Raw genomic sequence first — 21,718 nt, forward strand, 5'->3', positions numbered from 1 at the left:
ATATTTTGATAAATGTTTTGATAAGAATATCATGAAATATGTGCTTGAATGTGAGAGGTATGTTGGGGCGCTTCCAGATGATGTAATGTGTTCCTTAAGCCTTCCGCACGTGTATCTCTCTGGGGATTTTGGCAATGGAATCTATGTCCAAGACCTAACATGAGAATCTTATTGTACCGACTCACTCAATACTTCTTGTGTGGAGCTGCGATGAAGTGCGTGCGTGCGTGTGTGCGTGTGTGTGTGTGGGGGGGGGGGGTGAAACTTCACAAAATGACATTTTTAAAAATAATGAATAAGTTTTCTCTGATACATCCCTATCTTGCGACTCTAGAAAAACGTTAGAAAAACCCACTCAAACCCATCCATTCGTCGTGCAAATGACGTTATGCCAAATCAGGTTTTGCACGTGCAGTCGATCACGTGATCTTCGCATCGAAGCTTTCTTCATTTTTTACGTGTTTGCATTGGCTTCAAATATTGGAAAAAACACACTTTTAAACCACAGTTCTAACGGTACTTTAAATGCCACGATTGTCAAATGTGCAACGTGAACGCGCCTTTGGCATGTTGCAAGCGGGAAGATCAGTTATTGACGTCACAATGGGATGCAACCGTCGTACTGTGTATGACTTGCGAGGTCGTCTAGAACAAACTGGTACCACTTCTGATCGCCCAAGTTCGGGTCGTCCACGTGTGACGTCAGATGACCCTCAAATCGTCCTACGTCACCTACGTGACAGATTTCTGCCGGCTACACGAACCAGGGCTGAGATGTTTAGAGGTCGACTGTCCTCACAGAACATTCGAAATCGGTTGCGGACTGCCAATCTCCATTCTCGACGTCCATGTCGTGGGCCAATTTCGACGCCTTTTCGTCAACGTCAACGTCAACGTCTGCTGTGGGCTCAACGTCACCTCCGATGGGCCCAGAGAGACTGGAATCGAGTCGTCTTTAGCGATAAATCCAGGTTTACCCTCATATTCGCTGACGGCAGGCACAGAGTCTGGAGACGACGTCACGAACGGTATGCCCAATGTTCTGTACAGGACGTCGACAGATTCAGGGGCGGAAGTTGCATGGTGTGGGGTGCTGTCTGTGGGAACAACCGTTCCCGACTTCTGGTCATCCGTGGAAACCTCACAGCTGCTGCTTACCGCGACCAAGTGCTCACCCCTGAACCTTTCATGGCGGCTCATGGCCCAGGTGTACAGTTCCAGCACGATAACGGTCGGCTGCGATGTTGACAATAAATGTCCTTCAAAACGCTGAAATCAACGTCTTGGACTGGCCATCGAGGTCCCCAGACCTAAATCCAATAGAGAACGTGTGGGGTGCAATTGGGAGAAGGCTTAGGAACCAATCTTAGAATTTGAAGGAACTTGGCACTGCCTTGCAAGAGAAATGGCGCAGAATCCCAACAACGTATTCACAAGCATCAGGCACTCGATGAGGAGACGCTGTTTGGCACTGGTGAATGCGCGATGTGACCATACACAATATTAAACTGAGAAATTTCGAATATTTATTGTTGTGACTTGACATTCTGTATACCCATGTTTTGGATAATTTCATCATCTTACTATCTCTTGCTTTTTTATAGTGCCCTGAAGAAAGAACGTGAAGTTTCTTTTTTGACTCAGTAAACTTCATCATTCACAGACACAAGCATTACCTTTCATGACCATGTCCCGATTAATCATGACTAGTGGAGCTATAACATTTAATCTATAATTCCATTCTTTCTCGTTATGGAAGAAAGAAACAAATGCTAGCCTGATGTTCAGATTTCGCAGGTTCTAATCCCGACGGGGACCTTTTTAATCAATTTAATCCATCATCAAATTAAATGAGCGCAAAGGAAAAAGCCCCACCTATGTCAAATGGCCCTTAACAAGCAATGCAATAACTAAAAAGGCGGACAAAGACAAATGAGAGTTGGCTTTAAATATTTTTTATGTGCTAATGTTTACTTGGTTAGCGTTTATATAGGTCCATGGGAGATTACGTATGCGAATTTATGGAAGAAGAGATTTTGAGTTCAACTCGCCGCTTTTAGCTAAATATACGTACATTCGTCTAAGGCGCATGTTCTCGGGCGTACCAAAACCTGTTGCCATAGGTCTTAATCCGGTTTTGCCGCGATTGTGTTTCTAAGTTTGCCACAACGATACCGGTACACTTGGGTTTCCCAATATGCATTACTCCTGGCTTTCCTCTCAGATGATACTCGGTGATCTCCAAGTTTTTCCCAAAATGGTACTTACCATGACATGGAATGTAGGGGCAGATAATCCAACTGCAACTATCCATACACAGGGTAGTATCTTTTTGGTATTTCCCAAGGTGCACAAAGTTCGAGCCTTCATTGGGTGGACGATGACAATGTACCTAAAAGATATAATTTAAGAAATCAATTCAATAATGAGCAGTTGGGTTGCCATGTGAACAAGATAATGATGGGAAGTATCATGAACCTTTTAATGAAATATGTGTGAAAGAATTTGATTTCACATACGGGAATACTATCCATGATCCACCGACCAAATATGGTTGTCTTGCTGTCAGAGTGGACAACTGGCATGTGGCAAAGGTATAGATAGCATCGCTTGACATACAGTATGTCGATGAATAACTTTGTTTTGGGCCATTCCTTTAGCAGAATTCCAAGGAAAAGTAGAGACCTTGGGTAATTGGTAATTGCTATAAACAAAGTTGTATTTTGTATGCACCTGGTGCGCTATTCACGTTGACAAAGAAACTCGAGTATTACGCCCTCAACAAATATATACACGTGCCCTTTGTGAATCACGACTTTAAAGTACATTGTTTAGTTTATGAATAAAATATTGTTTATTGAGCTTTACATGAAGCACAGTTATTCTTTTTCTTAGCTATGAATTGCTGATTTTGATTATTTGGTGAGCCAAACATCTACCCAAATGTCAGTTTCCAATTTTCAAGGGAATTGACCCAAATGCGTGTCTCATGTTGTTTTGGAATATTCACATACACAATACAACGAACCATATGCAAGTAATGATTTATAGGAATGATAGTGTCTTCGGTGGCAGGTTAACAATATGAATGTTGCAATATAACCTGCTATGGATATGCTGATAATTGCATTTGTCTGTGAATGAAAATGGTGCAACAGCTGGTCCATTACGAACATACAAAAAAACAAGCTATCTTAACGAGATTCCAGTACCATTACACCTTGCATTGCATTATACATGAACTCACACCAGGAATCCAGAACAGGCCTGGTTAACATTCTTGCAACTCAGAAACGTCAATATCGGTTTTGTTTTTTGATCCTCTGAAATATTAACATCCAACTTTACCCACGTTCCATGTGAATGAGAGAATATTTGATACAGGTGCACTTTTTTGTTAAAATAGGTCTGAATCAAGATAAACGTTCTGCCTTGGTAATCAAAATACAAAATGCTCATAATTCTGAACGAAAGCAAACCGAAATCCGTATGGTTAACATTTGGGACCGAGTAAATTAATAAACCGAATAAATGAAATATATTCATAGAGGCGAAAAAGGAAACATGAAAGGAAAAGTGTTCTTATTTCCAGAATTTGAACCACAATGTTTATGAAGAAACCTGGAAAAGAATAAAGGAACACTTGTACTTTCAAATATTCATTTCCCATTAAGCGTTATGGCAAAGTCTGTGATAGTTCCAAGCAGGTTTTCACAGTGTCTACTATGAAGGATGGCAATAAGGTTTGATAAAAACAGTGGAATGCTTGCTGCAGATATTTACAATTCGGTAAAATTGACACAACCCGGTAGTAAGTATTCTCAAAACCTTCATGGACCTACGAACTTCTTAAACCATACTTAACACATTGGCTACGATCAAAGAGAATAAGGACCCAGGTTGTACCTCTGTCATTACGACTGAATGAAGAGGCTGTTTTTGTTGTGGGGTACCTGAGTGGAGGCGCGAGTTACTGAGTGGCTGAGTGGTTGACTGTGTGAGGGATGGAACCTCTTTCGGCGGATAACGGATAAACGCGCTGTAGTTATACATCATGTACATGTACACCGACGGTAACGATGGTAAACGTAATGGTCCGGCTTGTCATTCATCAGTCTTACAATATGCATATGTTTCCAAATTATGTTCCTTCACAACGTTGTGATCTATAAAAATCCTTCAATTCCGTATTTTTTGCCTGTCCTAGCCATTAATAATTGTTGACGTTCTTGTGTAATTTAGCCTGGAAAAGCGATCCCCGATATGGCATATGTCGTTTTAAAATCTCCGTGTTGCCAGAATCAATTGGAATATTTTGATAAATGATCCAGTTACACCCTAGGCCCACGATATGTTGATCCACCTTAGTGTTATCCGTGATCAAATATTATCCCTTCCCATCAACCAACGGCATTTTCATTGATTACATCATCCAGGCTGAGACTTTGTACTGATATTTATGTAACAGAGGTGATGGCCAATGTCATTTTGGGGACTCAAAAGAGGACTGGGTTTTGTTCAAGTGGCCAATACTGGCATTATCCAGACACACTTGGCCACGATTCCCAGTCGAGTTGTTACCTTCATTGATTCGAGTTCCCAAACTGTTTTGTATTGGGAACAGGGAACGTAATGTTACACATTTGAGCACAGGACGAGTTTCATTCAATAACGAATACATATCGACTGTTAGAGTGATAGACGTTCCTGAGCTCTTGTATAAATAAACTCTGCGATAGTAAGAAACGTAATTACTGAACAACAACCTGTCGTTTCCCTTCCTCTATGAATCACAACTATGAATATTTATTAATCTATTGCGCACGGAGTTATGATGAGGCCGAATATATCTGTGGTCATTTCCCCCTTCTCGTACCCTTTACCAGAGCATCTGGCTCCAGGTTTCAATCATCGATGTATTTAATACTTGTCTTCAACTGAATACAAAAGGGGTGCATTGCGTTATTGCCTTCGTCGTCCATGGCATTTAATCTGGGACTGTCAGTGGTTCAGCTAGACATATTTACCATCTAGAGGGTGTATATGATCCAAGCGAGTGAAAAGTATTAAGAGTGAGTGAGTTTAGTTTAACGCCGCATTCAACACCATTTCAGCTATAAGGCGGCTATCCGTCTGGGCTAAACAGTCCAGTGATCAACAGCATGAACACCAATGACAGAAAAGTATTACGAACACATGCATGATGCCCAGCAGGTGTTAAATGTACCCTACGGTGATCGAATGATTACTTAACTTAAACTTCAATGTACAGGTACCTTTAGAAACTATTTCCTGTACATGTTTTGTTTGTTTCTTTTGCTGTAAGGGAGTACATGTAGCTATGCATATCAGGAATCAGTCGTACTAATCAGACGTGCTTTCAACGTCACCCTCTGTTTCCCATGTGATAGAAATCACACTATTCGACGTCATAGGGATACACTAACGGAACCAACAGGTTTTGATTTGCTTGTTGTTTAACGCCACAGTCACCATTATCCCAGCCATACGACGGCGATTTGTAAATATGCCGGTCTGGACCAGGAAACCCTCAAATGATCAACAGTATGGACATCAGTGCCGCTGGAGCAGGGGTAGCCTAGTGGTTAAAGCGTTCGCTCGTCACGCCGAAAACCCGGGTTCAATATGTGAGGCCCATTTTTGGTGTTCCCCGCCGTGATATTGCTGGAATATTACTAATAGCGGCGTAAAACCAAACTCACTCGCTCACTACGCAACTGGGATCCGATGACTTGTGTCAAACAAGTCAGTAAGCGTGACCAACTCTCGACAAGTATGGGTTACTGAAGACCATTTCTAGCCATGATCGATTCAGGGTTGAAAACAACAGGCAACTTAACATGCCATTAGAACATTAGAAGTTGGTCCTTATTACTTGCCTTATCTATCTGTCATATTGTCACAGGTATATTGCATCAAGTGTGTTCCAAATTATTGTGATATATGTCATGCTAGTACGTGGCTCTGACTTGCACACTCAGTTTCAATATCGTTTACACAGTCACTTTATCCACATTTCGAGACCAGATGTACAGCCTGTGACATGATAGTTTATTTCACGTGTTTAGAGCCAGTGTTTAGATAAAACATATCAAATGTGTCTTTGGTTTGGATGTACAATTTCAGAAAATGTTTAGATTTAAAAAGCGTTGAAGACTTTTTACACAATATGAGTTACTATGCTGATTTGTTTGGCACGTGATGTATGTAAATGTAGATATTTTCATATGTCGATGCGCTTATCAATTATTAAGGGATTGGATTTTGATTCTGCTTGTAGAATAGTGAAGACTGGTTACATTTTGCGTTACTAAGTTTTAATCATTAATGTGTTTGACACGTGATGCATGTAAATGTAGATATTTCCACAATTTGATTTTGTATGTAAAATAGTGAAGACGGAGTACTATTTTTGCGGTGACGTTATGTATGCATTCATTCCAAAGAATAATCACAAAATGTAAAAATCACACTGAATTCTATTGTAGATTCTAAAACACAGTTAGAAAGGTATTTATTATTAAAACCCTCTTAAGGAAATGTGTTTTATGGATATATTTCTTTTAAACTTGGTTTTCATTATAAAATATTTCCGTAACCGTATGTCATGATGAGCCCACCCACTACACCAAAGACCATATTCAACGCATATCTGATTTCCCAAGACGAAAGAAATGACACAAAGATATGGAGAACGTACGGACGTGTGTCCTTTGTAATAAAACAGAATCAAGTTTGATAGCTCTCTAGAGATGAGTGTTGCACAGCATGTGATTTTTTAAAAAGGGACTGATTACTACAGGTTGTTTTAGGGTTCCTGTTGTTTGAAACGTTGTTGACAGGTGGGGTTTTTGAATAAAACATGTGGTGCTAGCATGGAGCCAGAGATGTTCACGTACGTAGCTTCAAAGCAAAGAACCTCTAATAGATTCTTTCGGGGGTGGAAAGTTTCAAACTCGTAATATTTGTTCAGATAGCTGCTCACACCTACAAAAATTTCAGTCATAAATCGCGGATTGATTCTGTGCAGTATTCATCATGTTGGACAATCACATGATTCAAATGTAAACCAGCGGCGTTCCCGTTTCGACAATATATGGAATTCTGAGTCATGGACTAATCTCAAAGCGAGCTAGAACATAAAAGAAAGACTCCCCCATTGATAACCACATGAACCACTTAACTCTTACCACGTAGCTGGATGTTGGCAACAATGATTTCGAGATGTAACGACTTCAAGAAATGTCATGTTGCAACGGAACGTAGCTATAGCACTTTGTGATGTTAATGGTTAATGTTTAATATCAGAAAACACATATATATGAGAAAGTTTTGATTTTCAGATGTGTATTTCCTAAAGCATAACGTATTGCCTCCGCGGGTTTTAGACAAACTGCATGTGTCCGTTGATACTAGATGTGTCGAAAGAGTCAACCGTAAGTAATATGAATAATAACAAGCAGGATACAAAGGGCAAAACGCCATACTCATTGTGGTACTTAGCTATGATTAATTATCATCCCCTACAGTGGGTCACTGAGCCCTCGCACTTATTCATGTACAGCTCCCTGGGGAGAGTAGAAACTAAGCTGTTTGTGAGCTGCTGGAAGGTCACTGTGTGACTTGATCCTATTAGGGTACCCACCAGAGGTATATTTCAAACAACGTTACTTACGAAGGGAGATCCCATGTGTGCCACAAATCTCTAGAAACTGTCATGATCAAGAGCAAAGCTACATACATGTTTACATGTTACATGGTGTGGTTCGTTGTGATAAATACATATGTATAGATGCATAGCCATGTGTCGATATACCAAAGTATATGTGGGAACATTGAGTGGACAAAAGGATAAAAAATAGTTTAGATGCTCACATATCACAATGAGTTGTCGACAATCCGTTTTGCTAAATACACACGTGGTGTAATGTTCCATGATAACAATATCTGATTCACAGATACATACAGAATGTCTTTTCCACATTCATTAATGCTAAATATAAATATGTAGCATCCGTGTTCTGCTGTTGGTACGGCTTAATATACACATGTATACGACCATTTCGCTGTCGCTAGCGCTAAGTATACGCAATGTCATCCGTATGACTATTCCTGTAATATTGTTAGACTAGTAACACATATTCAGACTAATAAACACATGGAACATGTACACACTACTTTCGCTGGTAGACACATTCTAAAAGCAAATTAACTAAAAACTAAATAAAAAACAAAAACATTACATTTTATAAATGGAGACATGCTGCAAGATGTGTAACTGATTTGTTGAGGAAAAAGTGATATCGATATTCCAGATCACTGCTCTGATTACCCGGAACCGTCTGGCTCCTGAAGCGATACACAAGGCTGCAGATCGAGCTATGAATATCAGTTCCCAGCCAAACATTCGCAGCCCGAGGATATTATGAAGCTTGCCTCACACTGGCTAACCGAAATTAAGTAATTTCAGAGTGTCATAGTAGCAGTAACAGAAAAATGCGTGCACAGTGACACACGTTCTAACAGTTTTTATATACACATATAATCTACAAGTAACCTCTTTATTAAACTAATTGATACGACACGATAAATTTCATATAAAATAGACATGACGTCTTGAAATGGCATTATGGACTGGTGCTGTCTCTGGTATGTTAAAATAAACATAGTATAGGCATAACCATTCAACTGGACAACACTTAACATAGTTCTAATCAATATAATAATTATGTTCTCTCATCATTCTTAAAGGAGATACATACACAGAAAGTCTAAGGCTTAAAATTGTTACATTCTTTCTCAAAGTAGTTGCCTGGAAATGTGTCAGCGTTTTCTTAGGCAGTTTACATGAAAGCGTTTGATTTGCATTTTTTCTTGTCAAGAGTTACATAGTATGAGACGTTTTCAGTAAACTTGAAGAATTTATCTTTCAAAGAACAGAGGACGCGCACCGAGTATCCGGCATCTTAAGCATATTACACTCACTCTAGACAAAGAAACGTCTGTGGTATTGTAACTATTAGCAGACAAGTGCCTATACACACTGTAAACAAAGTGTCTTGCCATATAAAAGGTTTCTCCTTTCTCCTGAGTGAATACCGGATTTACATTACGTGAGCTTCAGTGCCTCGTATTGAAGGAGATATGCCCGGGGCAGAGACATGATCACTGCGGGATGTCGGACTTCCCATTGGTCTGGCTGCTATTAACCTGATTTCAAAATAAACACGGCGGCGGGTATGTCCCGTCATGTCGCACTGTGACGTTACAATTAAAGGCCGCAAAAGCCCTTCATAGCTCACATACCACACTGATACAACCATGATATAACTGAAATGCTCCCCTCTCGCTGGCTGTTATTCCTCGTACCCAGACCGACTTATAAACCGACATGTATATAGATCGTTACACAATTAAATAAACAAGTAGATTTATTTATGCCACTGTTCAAAATGAGATGTTCAATAGCATTCATTTTCTTAATGTGCCGAAGCTGAAATTTGTTTTGGCAGTTAAATAATATTCATTCATTCAGTTTAACACCCACTGGTTTGTTACAGCAAGAACATTGCCTTGCATTGACTACTGAGTGATGCACACAGTCTTTGTTGAAAGACGTTATCCTCATAGCAGGTTTTGGCGTGAAAGTAAGAACCCCGTTTTGGTACTCCAAGTAGTTCATGGTTTTCAACATGATAGTCTTGCCCCGTAACCCCCTCGTTTGGTCCTGAGATTGGACTATTATATGATACAACCCTTTCCACGAACAAATGAAAACTGATAAAACATCATATGCTTGTGTTCATCATGATGATCGCAAGAAGGTGGGTGTATTTTGCACCCGAGGAACACACACTTAAAGGCTAGTGAAAGTGAAAATTAAAAACTTGTTCGCCTAAAAACACGAGAGCCTGTGATACAATTCCAAACTGGGAATTGCATCCAATATCATTTTGATCACTGATGAGTCAAATTAGGAAATGCCCTGCACATTTTCCGATCATTACTGGGCAAGAGTCTTATGAAACTGAAATCACAATGACAAGAAAAAGCTTGATCGTGCCAAAAAATGTGAACAGAGGACGATCTGCTTTAATATGCGTGATGGAAACATTCATATGTACAGAGTTTTGACATTATACGTGTCGTTACACCTACCACAAAAGAGTATCGTGATACATTTTCTCAACATAGACGTCTCCATAAAACCTAAATAATTTCAATCTGTAAAACTCAAATATTTGGCGAGTGTTTACTGAAAACTTTCCTTTTTTGTAATAGATGTGTTTGATTGAAACTCCTCGTTTTCCACATACCTGACAAATGTCTTTGTTTGATATCCGAAACTACTATCTAAATATTCGAACGAATGAACACGTGGACGTGAAGTTTTGCTCTTATCAGTCATAACTAGTATGATTGGGGTTGCGTCGGATATTGTTTAAGTAATCAAGCATAACCATTTTACGTATATAGGATTTTTTTTCTCATTTGCGAACACGCATAAGTTCAACTTTTGCATAAGTCACATTTTCTGAGCACCTTAATCAGCCACAAGGCAGCAATCGGTCGCACATAAAGGAAAGACAAAGATACTGTTACGCAACTAATGGTAAATTCTACGTAACCTGCAGATTACTATTCACCAACAGTGAGTAGAGTAAGTTCAACCAAGATCCCAAGGAGTATGAATGAAACCAGTAACCTTGGCGGTGACATAGAAGGACGCTCGTCAGCATCATATTTAATCTGACCCCGATATTTCCACTGACAGGTGTCACAGAGAGTGACCACTGATTGAACCAAGACGCACAATAACAACGACGCTTCCTCTCAATTCAGGCTCTTGGAGAAATGGCAATCACTGCTACAACTATTTAATATTGGTGCTCCTGTAGCGTCTGTTTCTGAGAAGAATCTGAGATTAAATCCATTCATTTATACGGCTTGTCAAGTATTGGACGCAGCAACGATAATGAAAAAACATATCAATCTCGCTCAGTGATGATTACAATGATTAATATTCCAGACTGATTTTCAGTGTAATAACTTATCGTTTATTATCTCATATTTGATGAAGGTGGATGTTTTAACTGTTGATGACAACGGAGGAACGTAAATGGTGAACGATGCCTCACGTGTTAACCAATTACCGATACACTGGATGAGTTTGGTTTAACACTTCCTTACACAGGACATCTGATATATCACGGACTGCCAGTTTGAAATGGTTTTAAAGTCTGAAGTGATGCACGTCTTAGACGTTAAGCACAGTGGGGACTTTCATGAAGGGTGTTGACAAACCTTCAAATACTATCAGAACAAATCGGTATTTGAAACCATGACTGCATTTTGCTGACACACTCATGCATTTTTCGCATAGCGAATCGTGGAGCCTTAGCTGCTCGTAAAGCTCATATTGACAAGAAGTATTTTTTAGCATATTTGTAGACTTTCACACCACAGTCGTATGAGAAGTCTACAAGATGGTTGGTATTTCGCCGTGCAGTTGATACGTTGACGGAGTGAACAATGTCAGCTCCCACAAGAAAAAAAACATTTCGAAATTTGAAAAATATAATGAATACAACTCCTCTTCATTCATCAAATTCACATAACATTGTAAAGGTGTTAAAGAAACCTATTCTACATTCACAAGTAACCATCTAATTACTGGAGTGCGACAAAACAGTTATTGATGTTTATAGGATGCCTCGGTGAAAGATCAAAGGCGCCGACAGCACTTTATCAAACGATAATGTGCAACTTTTGCATTGCGTCATAATGTATTTGCCTCCATGTGCCTTTCTAGTATGCCCCCTCGTAATCAAACATTTTGGCACCACAATTTATGTCACAATGTAACCAACGTTACGATGCATGTCAGTTGTCATCACCTCGTACAGTCCCTAACAGTAATCTACTCCGTTGCATCCCGTTTCTTGGATTGCACATGCGTCATTTAGCTAACATCACTGGTGGAAACATTACAATTATGTCTCGGTTAGATTTTATTCAATTACAATTTAATAGTGACGCGGTTACGTTCGCAATGTTTACATTCCCACAATGCAATCGTGGAAAGACGCTTAATTGGGTTCATTTTGTCCCGTATGGTTAACGTTAATATCAGATGTAAATAAATTAACTTTGAGCTTATATTTAGCCCCAACGTTAACCGTCACCAAATTGTGTATCATTTCTTTTTCTGGTAACGTTTGTCTAACAGACACGTCAAAAGTACAGCGAGTCGGTACGCCCTTTGCGAGGATTATCAATTTAGGTCACCGACGCCGTCGTGTGTTTCTTGCCTCAGATTAATCGAAATTATACTTAGAAAGTATTTTGGAAACATTTGGAATCTTAGAGAAGAAATACAGTTCTCTCTGCCACCATGTACAGTGAAATAAAGCATAGTTTTGCCCTGAACTATTATAACGCTTAAAGCACGAGGAGGCTTGTGAGTGAGTGAGTTTAGTTTTACGCCGCACTCGGCAATATTCCAGCTATATGGCGACAGTATGTAAATAATCGAGTCTGGACCAGACAATCCAGTGATCAACAGCATGAGCTTGCGTTAGGGTAAACAAATCAGTCTATTTTAATATTCATGTGAGCTGTAACGAACAGTTACAGAACTCGTTGAGGTATTTCAAAACAAACAATATTCAAGCAATATCCACAACGGGCCCCCTGGGACAAGGGAATGGGGCCTTTACGCATTGTACCCTTCAGAGGAATCGAACTCAGGTTCACCACTCGGCTACTCCATTGCTCCTCATGTGTAAACCAAACAATATTGTCAAACACCTTGAGTTCAGTTTGCCTTTTATCACCATTAATATGGGCGACTATGCTTGTCGTAAGAGGCGACTAACAGGATCGGGTGGTCAGACTTGCTGACTTGGTTGGAACATGTCATCGGTTCCCAATTGCGCACATCGATGCTCATGTTGTTGATCACTGGATTGTCTGGTCCAGACTCGATTATTTACAGACCACCGCCATACAGATGGAATATTGCTGAGTGTGGCGTAAAACTGAACTCACTCACTGTCTCGTTCAAATTACATTTATCACAACGGATTTGGTTTGATTATTGTTTTGTTTAAATTATCTGTTATCACAGCTTATTTGATGTCTCTGGAACCTTGCTAAAGTTATCCTTATCATTACCCTTTTTGTCCTTACGTCATCCTTATCTGCGGTTCACAAAGTATTCAAGATAATGTTTTAAATGTCATGACAATATTGTGTTAAACAATATGAACCACTTTCAGTGAATTTATAATCAGAAACCTTGTGCTTTACAAGTGTACATTATTGAATGTAATTGCAATCTGTGGGATAATTTCGCTTTTTTAGTATATGAAAATATCATGTTTTGCAATCAAGATAGTAAACATGTTGTTTTTTAGGGTTAAATGGTACAACTCAGCTGATGCCACTTTTGACATTTGTTGACAAAGGTTAGGATAGCCAGATAAAATTCCATTTCCCATGGCTTATCTCCTAGAGAAATCTCCTAAGCTTCCCGGAGATTCAGAATACCCACGGGAAAACTATAGCTTTTATCTCTGCACGACAACATTAAAAACCTGCAACAGAGAGTAGCGAATTGTAAAAACTCTGAGACGTGAATACAAACATGTAGCCTCGAAAACTACGTTTCCTTGTTTGAGACGACTGTGTTCTTGGCAGAGAAATTGTCCAATATCCTGGAGACTGTCAAGTGCGCAGATTACTCGGTCATTTTCAACCTGAGATCAGCACTTTGACATCCGGTAGCAGTCCCAAAGTGTTTTCTACCTTCCGTGATAACATCGCCGATCGGTTTTCGAGACCTAAAAGCCCCGTTTGCAGTGACATATTGATACAAACGGACATTAATTAGTTTTATTATATTTCAATTTCGGCAACGCTGCCAAAGGAATCGGGCCATAAAATAACATATTTTGTCGAGGAGCCCTTTCTGATACGCCATTCAGTTCATCTTCAAGCGTTTTTCTTTAGACGCCAATCATGTTAACGCATTGTTCACTAATGACATGAAAACGAAATGACTGAACGAAAACTGCCCACATTAGAAAGAGTGTTTAAATACAAAACGCAGATAGTTGAATAATTACACTAAAAAAACCATTGAATTGTGGTGAAGGATATTATCAAAGTGACGTTATGGCATCATTAATGTGATCACGTTGTCAGTATAGAACCTTTAACTGCATCTCAGTTTTGACAGCAACATCTTGTTACTTTCTAATATGTGTTAGTGATGTAGATTTAGTGGGAAGAAAGGGGACACAGTCAATATAAATAAAAAAAAGATATCGACTAAATAAAGACACGATGTCACAAAGGATTATGAATACAATAATGTTTTTTTCTATTTCTTTTTAAGAGGTAAGACTTCAAGTTCTTACGAATGGCAAGCTATCTTCACTTATAAATCTAGGTTTCTCTGCTTTCAGCACGCTCGAGTGAACGTCTGACGCGGCCGTTTGGCGCACAGGCAGAACAAGCTTCTCAGAAAACACTGACTCATTGAAACTGACGTATCATAGGTTTGTTTCGACCAATGATGATACCGGTGTTTTAAAACAATTTTATAAGCCGATTTTCTATGCAGTATCTACACACTATGGCCTATTGTCCTTACAGAAACTATTTGAATATGGAATCTGACAGCGACGTATATTACATGTCGTTGTCGGTAATGTCTTGCATGGCCCATGTAAGCTGAAATGTAACGCCCTTTCGAGAACCTTTCATAGTTTTTGCATTAATCAGTAACGCAGTGCTTACGAAATGATAAACTAACGTTATGGAACTGTGTTCATCATTCATAATAATTGTTATTTTATGGATTGAAATAAAGGTCTTCTGTAGGAATCTCACAATGTTTAGCACAATGCTTTATCTAGCAAATTACATATCGAAACTATATATTTGAAACACTGTTAATGGCGCTGAACAAATGATACTTTGAGTAAAATGATATTTTCCATCACCATGACGACGTCATCAGCGAATCTACCCTTTTTGTAAAAAACAAAGAAAACTAAATTGATCAATGACGTATTCTTGTTTAGAATCAAATGCTTCGTTGTCTTTATTATCGAGGTCGTTCATAAATTCTAAGCGCATTTCAAAACACATTCCGTGATACAAACGTGAGCGATATCAGCGAGTGAGTAATCAAACGAAGTCGTCTCCATTGTGCAAGTGTCTGTGATTTCCATGATTCTATTTGCACGAACTTCCAATTCAAGCGACGCAAGATTCCGGTTTGTCAGCATCTTGTTTGAAAATGTTTCATACTTACGTTTAAAGTAAATCTGCCATGCTGTGGCATAGTGTGTTCAACAAACTTACACTCCACTATCATACTGACCCATCGCATGTGTTTCCTCACTACTGGCAGTCACGACTTGGAACATTCCTACACATATTGATCACATGTAGGGGTGATGATATCCAAATATCATGAAATAATGTTTCAATACATTAATATGCAGTTACCCGCTTACTTCGTCATTATTGTTTCATCTTGTCTATTATTGATCAATAAATATGGCTTGGACAAATAGAGGTTTCCAAACAAACTTTAAAAGGGGTGACCTGAGAAAGAAAACTGACATCTTATCAGCATAATGGCCACACTTGAACATTTAAGAATATATCCAGTGTTATCGTTTTAACATGTAATATTTGTATCTTAAAACTACCGTGTTCTAATAGAATGATGTGATACTTTATGAATTCATTATCATTCACGTAGCAAAGAGCTTGCAGAAAGAAAACTCTTTTCCTGCTGAAGAACTTTGTCCTGCTTAACTACGTTAACTGTTCCCAGGGCAAGGAACCTCTGAAATACACGGCTACATGTATATACACCGCTCCTTGGGGGAAACATTGGGAGGCTTATGTCTCCGTGTGAGTTAGTCACATCCAACAGAAATATCGGCAATATCGACATCAGTGATTTACTTTCAAGAGCTGGGGAAATAGCTTCTCGAACTTCAAAGTGTGGAAGGTTTTAGTGGTTGCAAAGCGTGCAAAAAAGTCGGAGTAACACCGATAGTGATCGCTTCGGTCGTTTCTGACAAAAACTACATTATCTGTACGTCACTTATGGGCAGTGTATTCAAAATCAGACATTGATTCAACGTCGTTTAAGGTTCACTTCGGTTCATTTAATCTTTTCTTGGAATGGTTTAATATATTTAACCGAGCTTCATCAAAGAAGAGCTATGGTAATACTGTTTGTTGCGAAGAGGATCGCCACAGATTCTGCGTTAAAGGAATATCTGTTAATGACAATGTATGAACATCAGCAGGCCGTGGGTCAGGTTCGATCTGTATTACTGCTAACAAAACCTTTCAGCGTCACCCACTTGACTATGCCTTTGTAATGCTGAATCAAAATGTAAGATGCATGTTTAGAACAAGCTCATGCTAGCTACTCGTATACTGATATTACAATACTTAGGCTTCTCCAACAACAGTCATGCTAGCATTGTATTAAATGTCTCCTTTGCGAGCATTAAAAGACGGAGTTCAAGTGGGGAAGATCAAAAGAATCTCGAATGTAGTCAAAGATTCTGACCAGGAATACCTTCACTTACCAGCAGAAGGAGAACTGTTGATTTAATACAGATGATTGTTACCTTAGCTGGACGATTCATCACACGTCACTTAGACGATACATAAGTTTTCCCTCAAAGGATGTTATGTGGTTATGTGTTAATGTATCTGTAGCATTGAACCATTTTCAACAGCCGTTGTTGGAGTCCACAGCTGTCGCTCTTGTGCATTCATGAATATGTCTTTCACGACGTTTCAGCATGGGGCTGTCTTTAAGTCAAGCTGTACCTGTTCAAACACTATTCTAACTTTTGAAAAAGTTACAGACTTTAAAACCTATAGCACTGGCAAAAAAGTCGCAAGTGCGATTGCGGTAATTATATGGCCTGCATTACTGTTTCAACTGACAGTGAAGGAGTGATGAAATCAAATTCCCAAGTCTGATCACCCCATACATGTTGTTGCCTCGAGCCTGTCTGTAGTATTTTGTCAGACTCCACGGGGAGATTCTTATTTGAACCACGGTATTACTTTGTCGGTTGAAAACAGAAAAAATGTGCTTCTATGTTAGCCTACTGGGGGCAGGCATTCCCTATCGTAATTTGTTTAATTCGGTATGTGTAAATTTCCAAGTTAACCTTTGTGTTATATTTGAAAATATTTTTTATTACCTGACAGGACAAATCTCTGAAGAATGAACTGGGTATGCTCAGTCCCTGTATCCAAGGTTGCATGGAGTTATCACACAGCAAATTACAATTTTCAATTGAGGTAATTTTCAAAACATATTTATGTTCTATCAACGGTATTAGTAAGAACTGTTTCTATTTTTATTGAACTTCTGCATGGCTGCTCGTGACATGATCATGTTTGCTTGAAATAAGACGCCCAATGACTTTACCTTCCACGTAACAGGAAAGCTTTGTCTTATAACTTTTCTGTACCGACTACCCCATTGCTGTTTATTTTGAAAACCGAATATAGAATCTGACTCTGTGCAGACGACTTCCCGCAGACATATCTCCATGCCCATAGGTGTATATGTTCAGGCGGGAGGGGCTGTGGAAATGTAGAACATACGCCTGTCCTTGTGGATAATGATATTTCTGGTATACAGGTCTAATCTGCGTTATAGTTTATTAACGATTACTGACCTTGTAGAACGTTGAATAAACTATACGTCAATACAACACTCTAAAGACCTTTCCATATCAAGATCATCACTTTCATATCAAGTGTCCTTTGTAAATCTTATTCTATAAGTATGTGTATATTAATCACTATGAAATAGTATATCACCAGGTTTTCGTAGAAATGAGAGGCGCGCAGCATGAACACGTACACAAATCAAACGAGTACTGGTCAATAAAGAAACCTGTCTTGGACCTAAATTTTGTAATTTGGGGCGTAAGATTTGGATATGTTATCCCAAGTTCTAGCTTAAAAGACTGAACAATTTTAAAGGGCCTTGATCAAACCAATCAGTTTGACACTCTTTCAAATACTCGTAGAACGCAATGCCTGAACCTCAGACGTTGAGAAATGTGGACACCGAATGCTGTAGCTGTTGCAGTGTTGCTCGGGGTGCAAATGTACGTTCGCTGGAAATAATATACTTCAATATGACTTCGGTATGACGTTTTCGACAAGCTTCACTTACGCCTAGCCATCATGCTTTGAATGTTGTAACCTTGATCGCAGACCATTGAAGCAGGAGCTTCATGACACTCTTTGCAAACGTCGTAGAAGGAGCATATTCGATTCCAGCGCAAAAAGGATTCGATTCCCAAACATGGATAGAACGTATAATACCCATTTCTGGTGTCTTCCATCGCGTATTTCTGGAATATAGCTACAAGCGGCGAAAAACCAAACTCACTGCCTCTACCGCAATAGACGTGGAATGTAAGCACCTTTGGCAGGAAGCGAAACATAGAAGGGTAACAGTAATCAGTCGTGGATTGTTTAGGTGACTGTCAATCTTCAAGGATAGATCTAAATATCAACTAGACAGGATGTGGTATTTCTTGATTCATCATATTTCTAGCTCAGGGTAAATGTCAGTGGTAAGGATACGACTCTAGATCATCTATAAACGATGTCAGACTATCCATATATCTGAAGTTTGAGTTAAACACTCGGACGTTCATTTCTGGTTTGGTTTAGACCATCCAAGAACGTCTTCCACAAAGGAATAGACTCGCATGTCTACTTCCTTAAAATTTAACCAATTAGGAATTGTATTTTTTCACATTTTTCTTCCGCCATGTAGCTGAATATTGCTGAGTGTGGCGTTTAACAAACAAATCATATTTACGACTAACTGGACATCATATTGCATTTGCTTTAATACTCGCCAAATTGATTCCTGATTATACGAAGCGTGTGATTGTTCTGAACCTCGAAGACGGAGATATAATTAGAAGCGACAAAACCTTTTCCACATGCATAAGGAAATTAAATCAAGCAAATCGTTTGGGATTTGGGTATCCAGTTGGTTTTAATTCTACATGTTTCAAGTACGTTATGCATTTATGAGGAAAGTCCTTCCTTGATAATACTGAGGGACATGGTGAATTTGGTGGACCGCATTCTCTTGACCAGGCTGTATCTCTGTGCGGATGTTATGACGGTTTGGAGTGCATCGTAACAGGGATATGAGCAGTCTATTCAGGTTCTAGACTCAAACTATTTAGTTATCGTTCTGATGCCTGATATGAGCACTATCCTTCTCGGTTAACATTGGGCATATAGTTGTATGTCGTGTATACAAAGTTCTCTGTTAAACATTCATTGTAATGATGTACGGACTAGGGCCTAGATTTTCGAAGCTCTCTTAGCGCTAAAATAATGGTCAGGTACTGTTAACATATGGCACTTGTGACTGTCTTAGCACTAAGAGAGTTTCTAAAGTCTAGATCCTGTGTTACTTAAGAGTTTCATCGTTGTGGTACCGATCTACAACCTATGTAATTTCCCACATACGCCCATTTTATAATCAGACACCATCTGGCCACTGCTTGAACTGACTGATTTAGACAAAGACATGGGGCTTGCCTGGATATTGATAACCCATTACGTACATTAATACCCGAATCTGAAGACCTTTTTCTTTCAAAATATCCTTCATTTGCTTTTAGAATGAATGACGTTGTTGACATTTCCCTGGCATGTACGAAATCTAACACGGACTAGACAAATAGTGGATATGAGCAAATCTGTCTGGGCACACATAACCATCAAGGTCACGGTATTCTCGCCCATTCTGTTGGATTCTAACTGGAGATCTATTCTGTCGTGACATTCATATTCGGGTTCATAACAGATGTGACACTGGGAACGATTGGGTAGTCAACATGATATAGCTTGATGTTCCTTCCAGCCAGGTGGAAAAGGAAACGTGAACACCCGGTATCACGATCATGTGATAGCGAGTCATAAAAACAACCAAGGATTGGCGGATTCGGAGTTGAGCACAGATTGATTATGCTTATTGAAGAGGCGTTGACTCTATTCTGTATTCACGTGGTAATAATATGTGTGCAATAGTAATGATAATATACCATATTTAAGTTCAGCAATTGCAATAAAAGACCCGAAAATATAATTCGCTTACTTGGGAAAAATATAAATAACTGCCTACTGTTAATCATGCGTGACAATGCAGATTTGAACTTGATGAATGAATATTATAACAGCTACTCTTACTTGTACTGGGCAGTTAAATCGACTGAACGATACTATATGGTTAACCAATGCATGCCGCAGAGATACACTAAGTTACGTTTATAATGAATTCAAAGGGACCACTAGTTTAACACCTTATTCTCGGGGTCACCATTTCATCTGAGATATACAGCAAGTGACCAGGGCCAAGAAAATCAAGTTATCTCTGTTGCTTCGTCACAAGTGTGTTCTTTTTATAACCTGTTTTATTGATAATAGCGAGTGAAAAGTGGCAAGAGAAACAATGAAGTATGATCATAATACCACGGAGTAGAATGACATCTTAAACCTCTGACAGTAATATATTCACATTACAAGTATGTGTATGGACTCATCAATCAACAGAGGAATCTGGAAATGCTATGTTCTTGCTGAATGATAACAAAATGGTCCCCTAACAACATATTGACAGTAAATAAAGAAATATTTCTGTCAATTATGATGACTTAGACAAGGGACAGACCAACGTTTAGATAAACAATGTGTTGCAATAAACAGGGAATATTGCATGGCAACGACTGTCAGGTCTCCTAGAGAAACGTGACCTTAACATAAGGATGTGTGTACACACTACAGGAGAAGACATTGTCGCGATGTCTCAGTTCCGCCGTGTAGACATTACGAAGAGCGAGAACAACGTGTTAAACGTGATCATTCCTCTGTGTCCGATGTGTCCTTTCCTATCCCGACCATTCTTGAGGAACAAAGGTATCAATGACAGTTACGGCTGCTATATCAGATATATTGTAAAAACTCTTATAGACGCCAACAAGTGTGCAACAATAAAGAATACGATTTGTGTGTATTGGAATGATACATACAAGAAAAAACATTGTTTAATTTTCTTTGACATGTATTACATTTCAAATATACACAAAACCTACAAAGAATCCCAATTTCTTACTGTGGATGTATTTCCTTCATTGCCAGTATATGTCCTTCCCATGTTCATCAAAGTAATAACCTTACCGAGTCTTATTTTCATTTGCGTGTCATCGAATCCAAATTACGCAGATCGATGCCCGAAGTGTGAACAATGGATTACCAAGTCAAAACAAGCTCCAACAGAGCAGGAACACTGCTGTATGAGGCATTTAACAACAAGAAAACCAGTCCTGTCATGACAGTCTGAATCTGGCTAGCTTTTCTCGAAACGTTCGTAGCCCTACGAACGTCTTAAGTCCATTCTTAACACACTGGCTACGATCAAAGTTAAGAATTCTTAGGGTTACGAACGACTAAGTCTAATGGCTGTGAGGATTGAGGGTACTTTGAGAGTGAGTCAGTGAGTTACGTTTTACGCCACACTCAGCAATATTCCAGCTATATGGCGGAGGTTTGTAAATAATATAAATTGGATCATACAATCCAGTGATCAACAACA

At 39.1% G+C, this 21,718-nt stretch overlaps 1 protein-coding gene across 1 annotated transcript in view; it reads right to left on the reverse strand.

Annotated features, from left to right (window-relative positions):
* LOC137291871 (galanin receptor type 1-like) overlaps positions 1-21,718 on the reverse strand; it is an 81,884-nt gene that overhangs the window by 31,915 nt on the left and 28,251 nt on the right. The window contains exon 2 of the mRNA XM_067823413.1: positions 2,269-2,392. Coding sequence (XP_067679514.1) covers positions 2,269-2,392 — 124 coding nt within the window. The remainder of the gene's footprint in view (positions 1-2,268; positions 2,393-21,718) is intronic.

This window comes from Haliotis asinina, chromosome 7 (assembly GCF_037392515.1).
Source record: "Haliotis asinina isolate JCU_RB_2024 chromosome 7, JCU_Hal_asi_v2, whole genome shotgun sequence".
NCBI classification, from domain to species: domain Eukaryota; kingdom Metazoa; phylum Mollusca; class Gastropoda; order Lepetellida; family Haliotidae; genus Haliotis; species Haliotis asinina.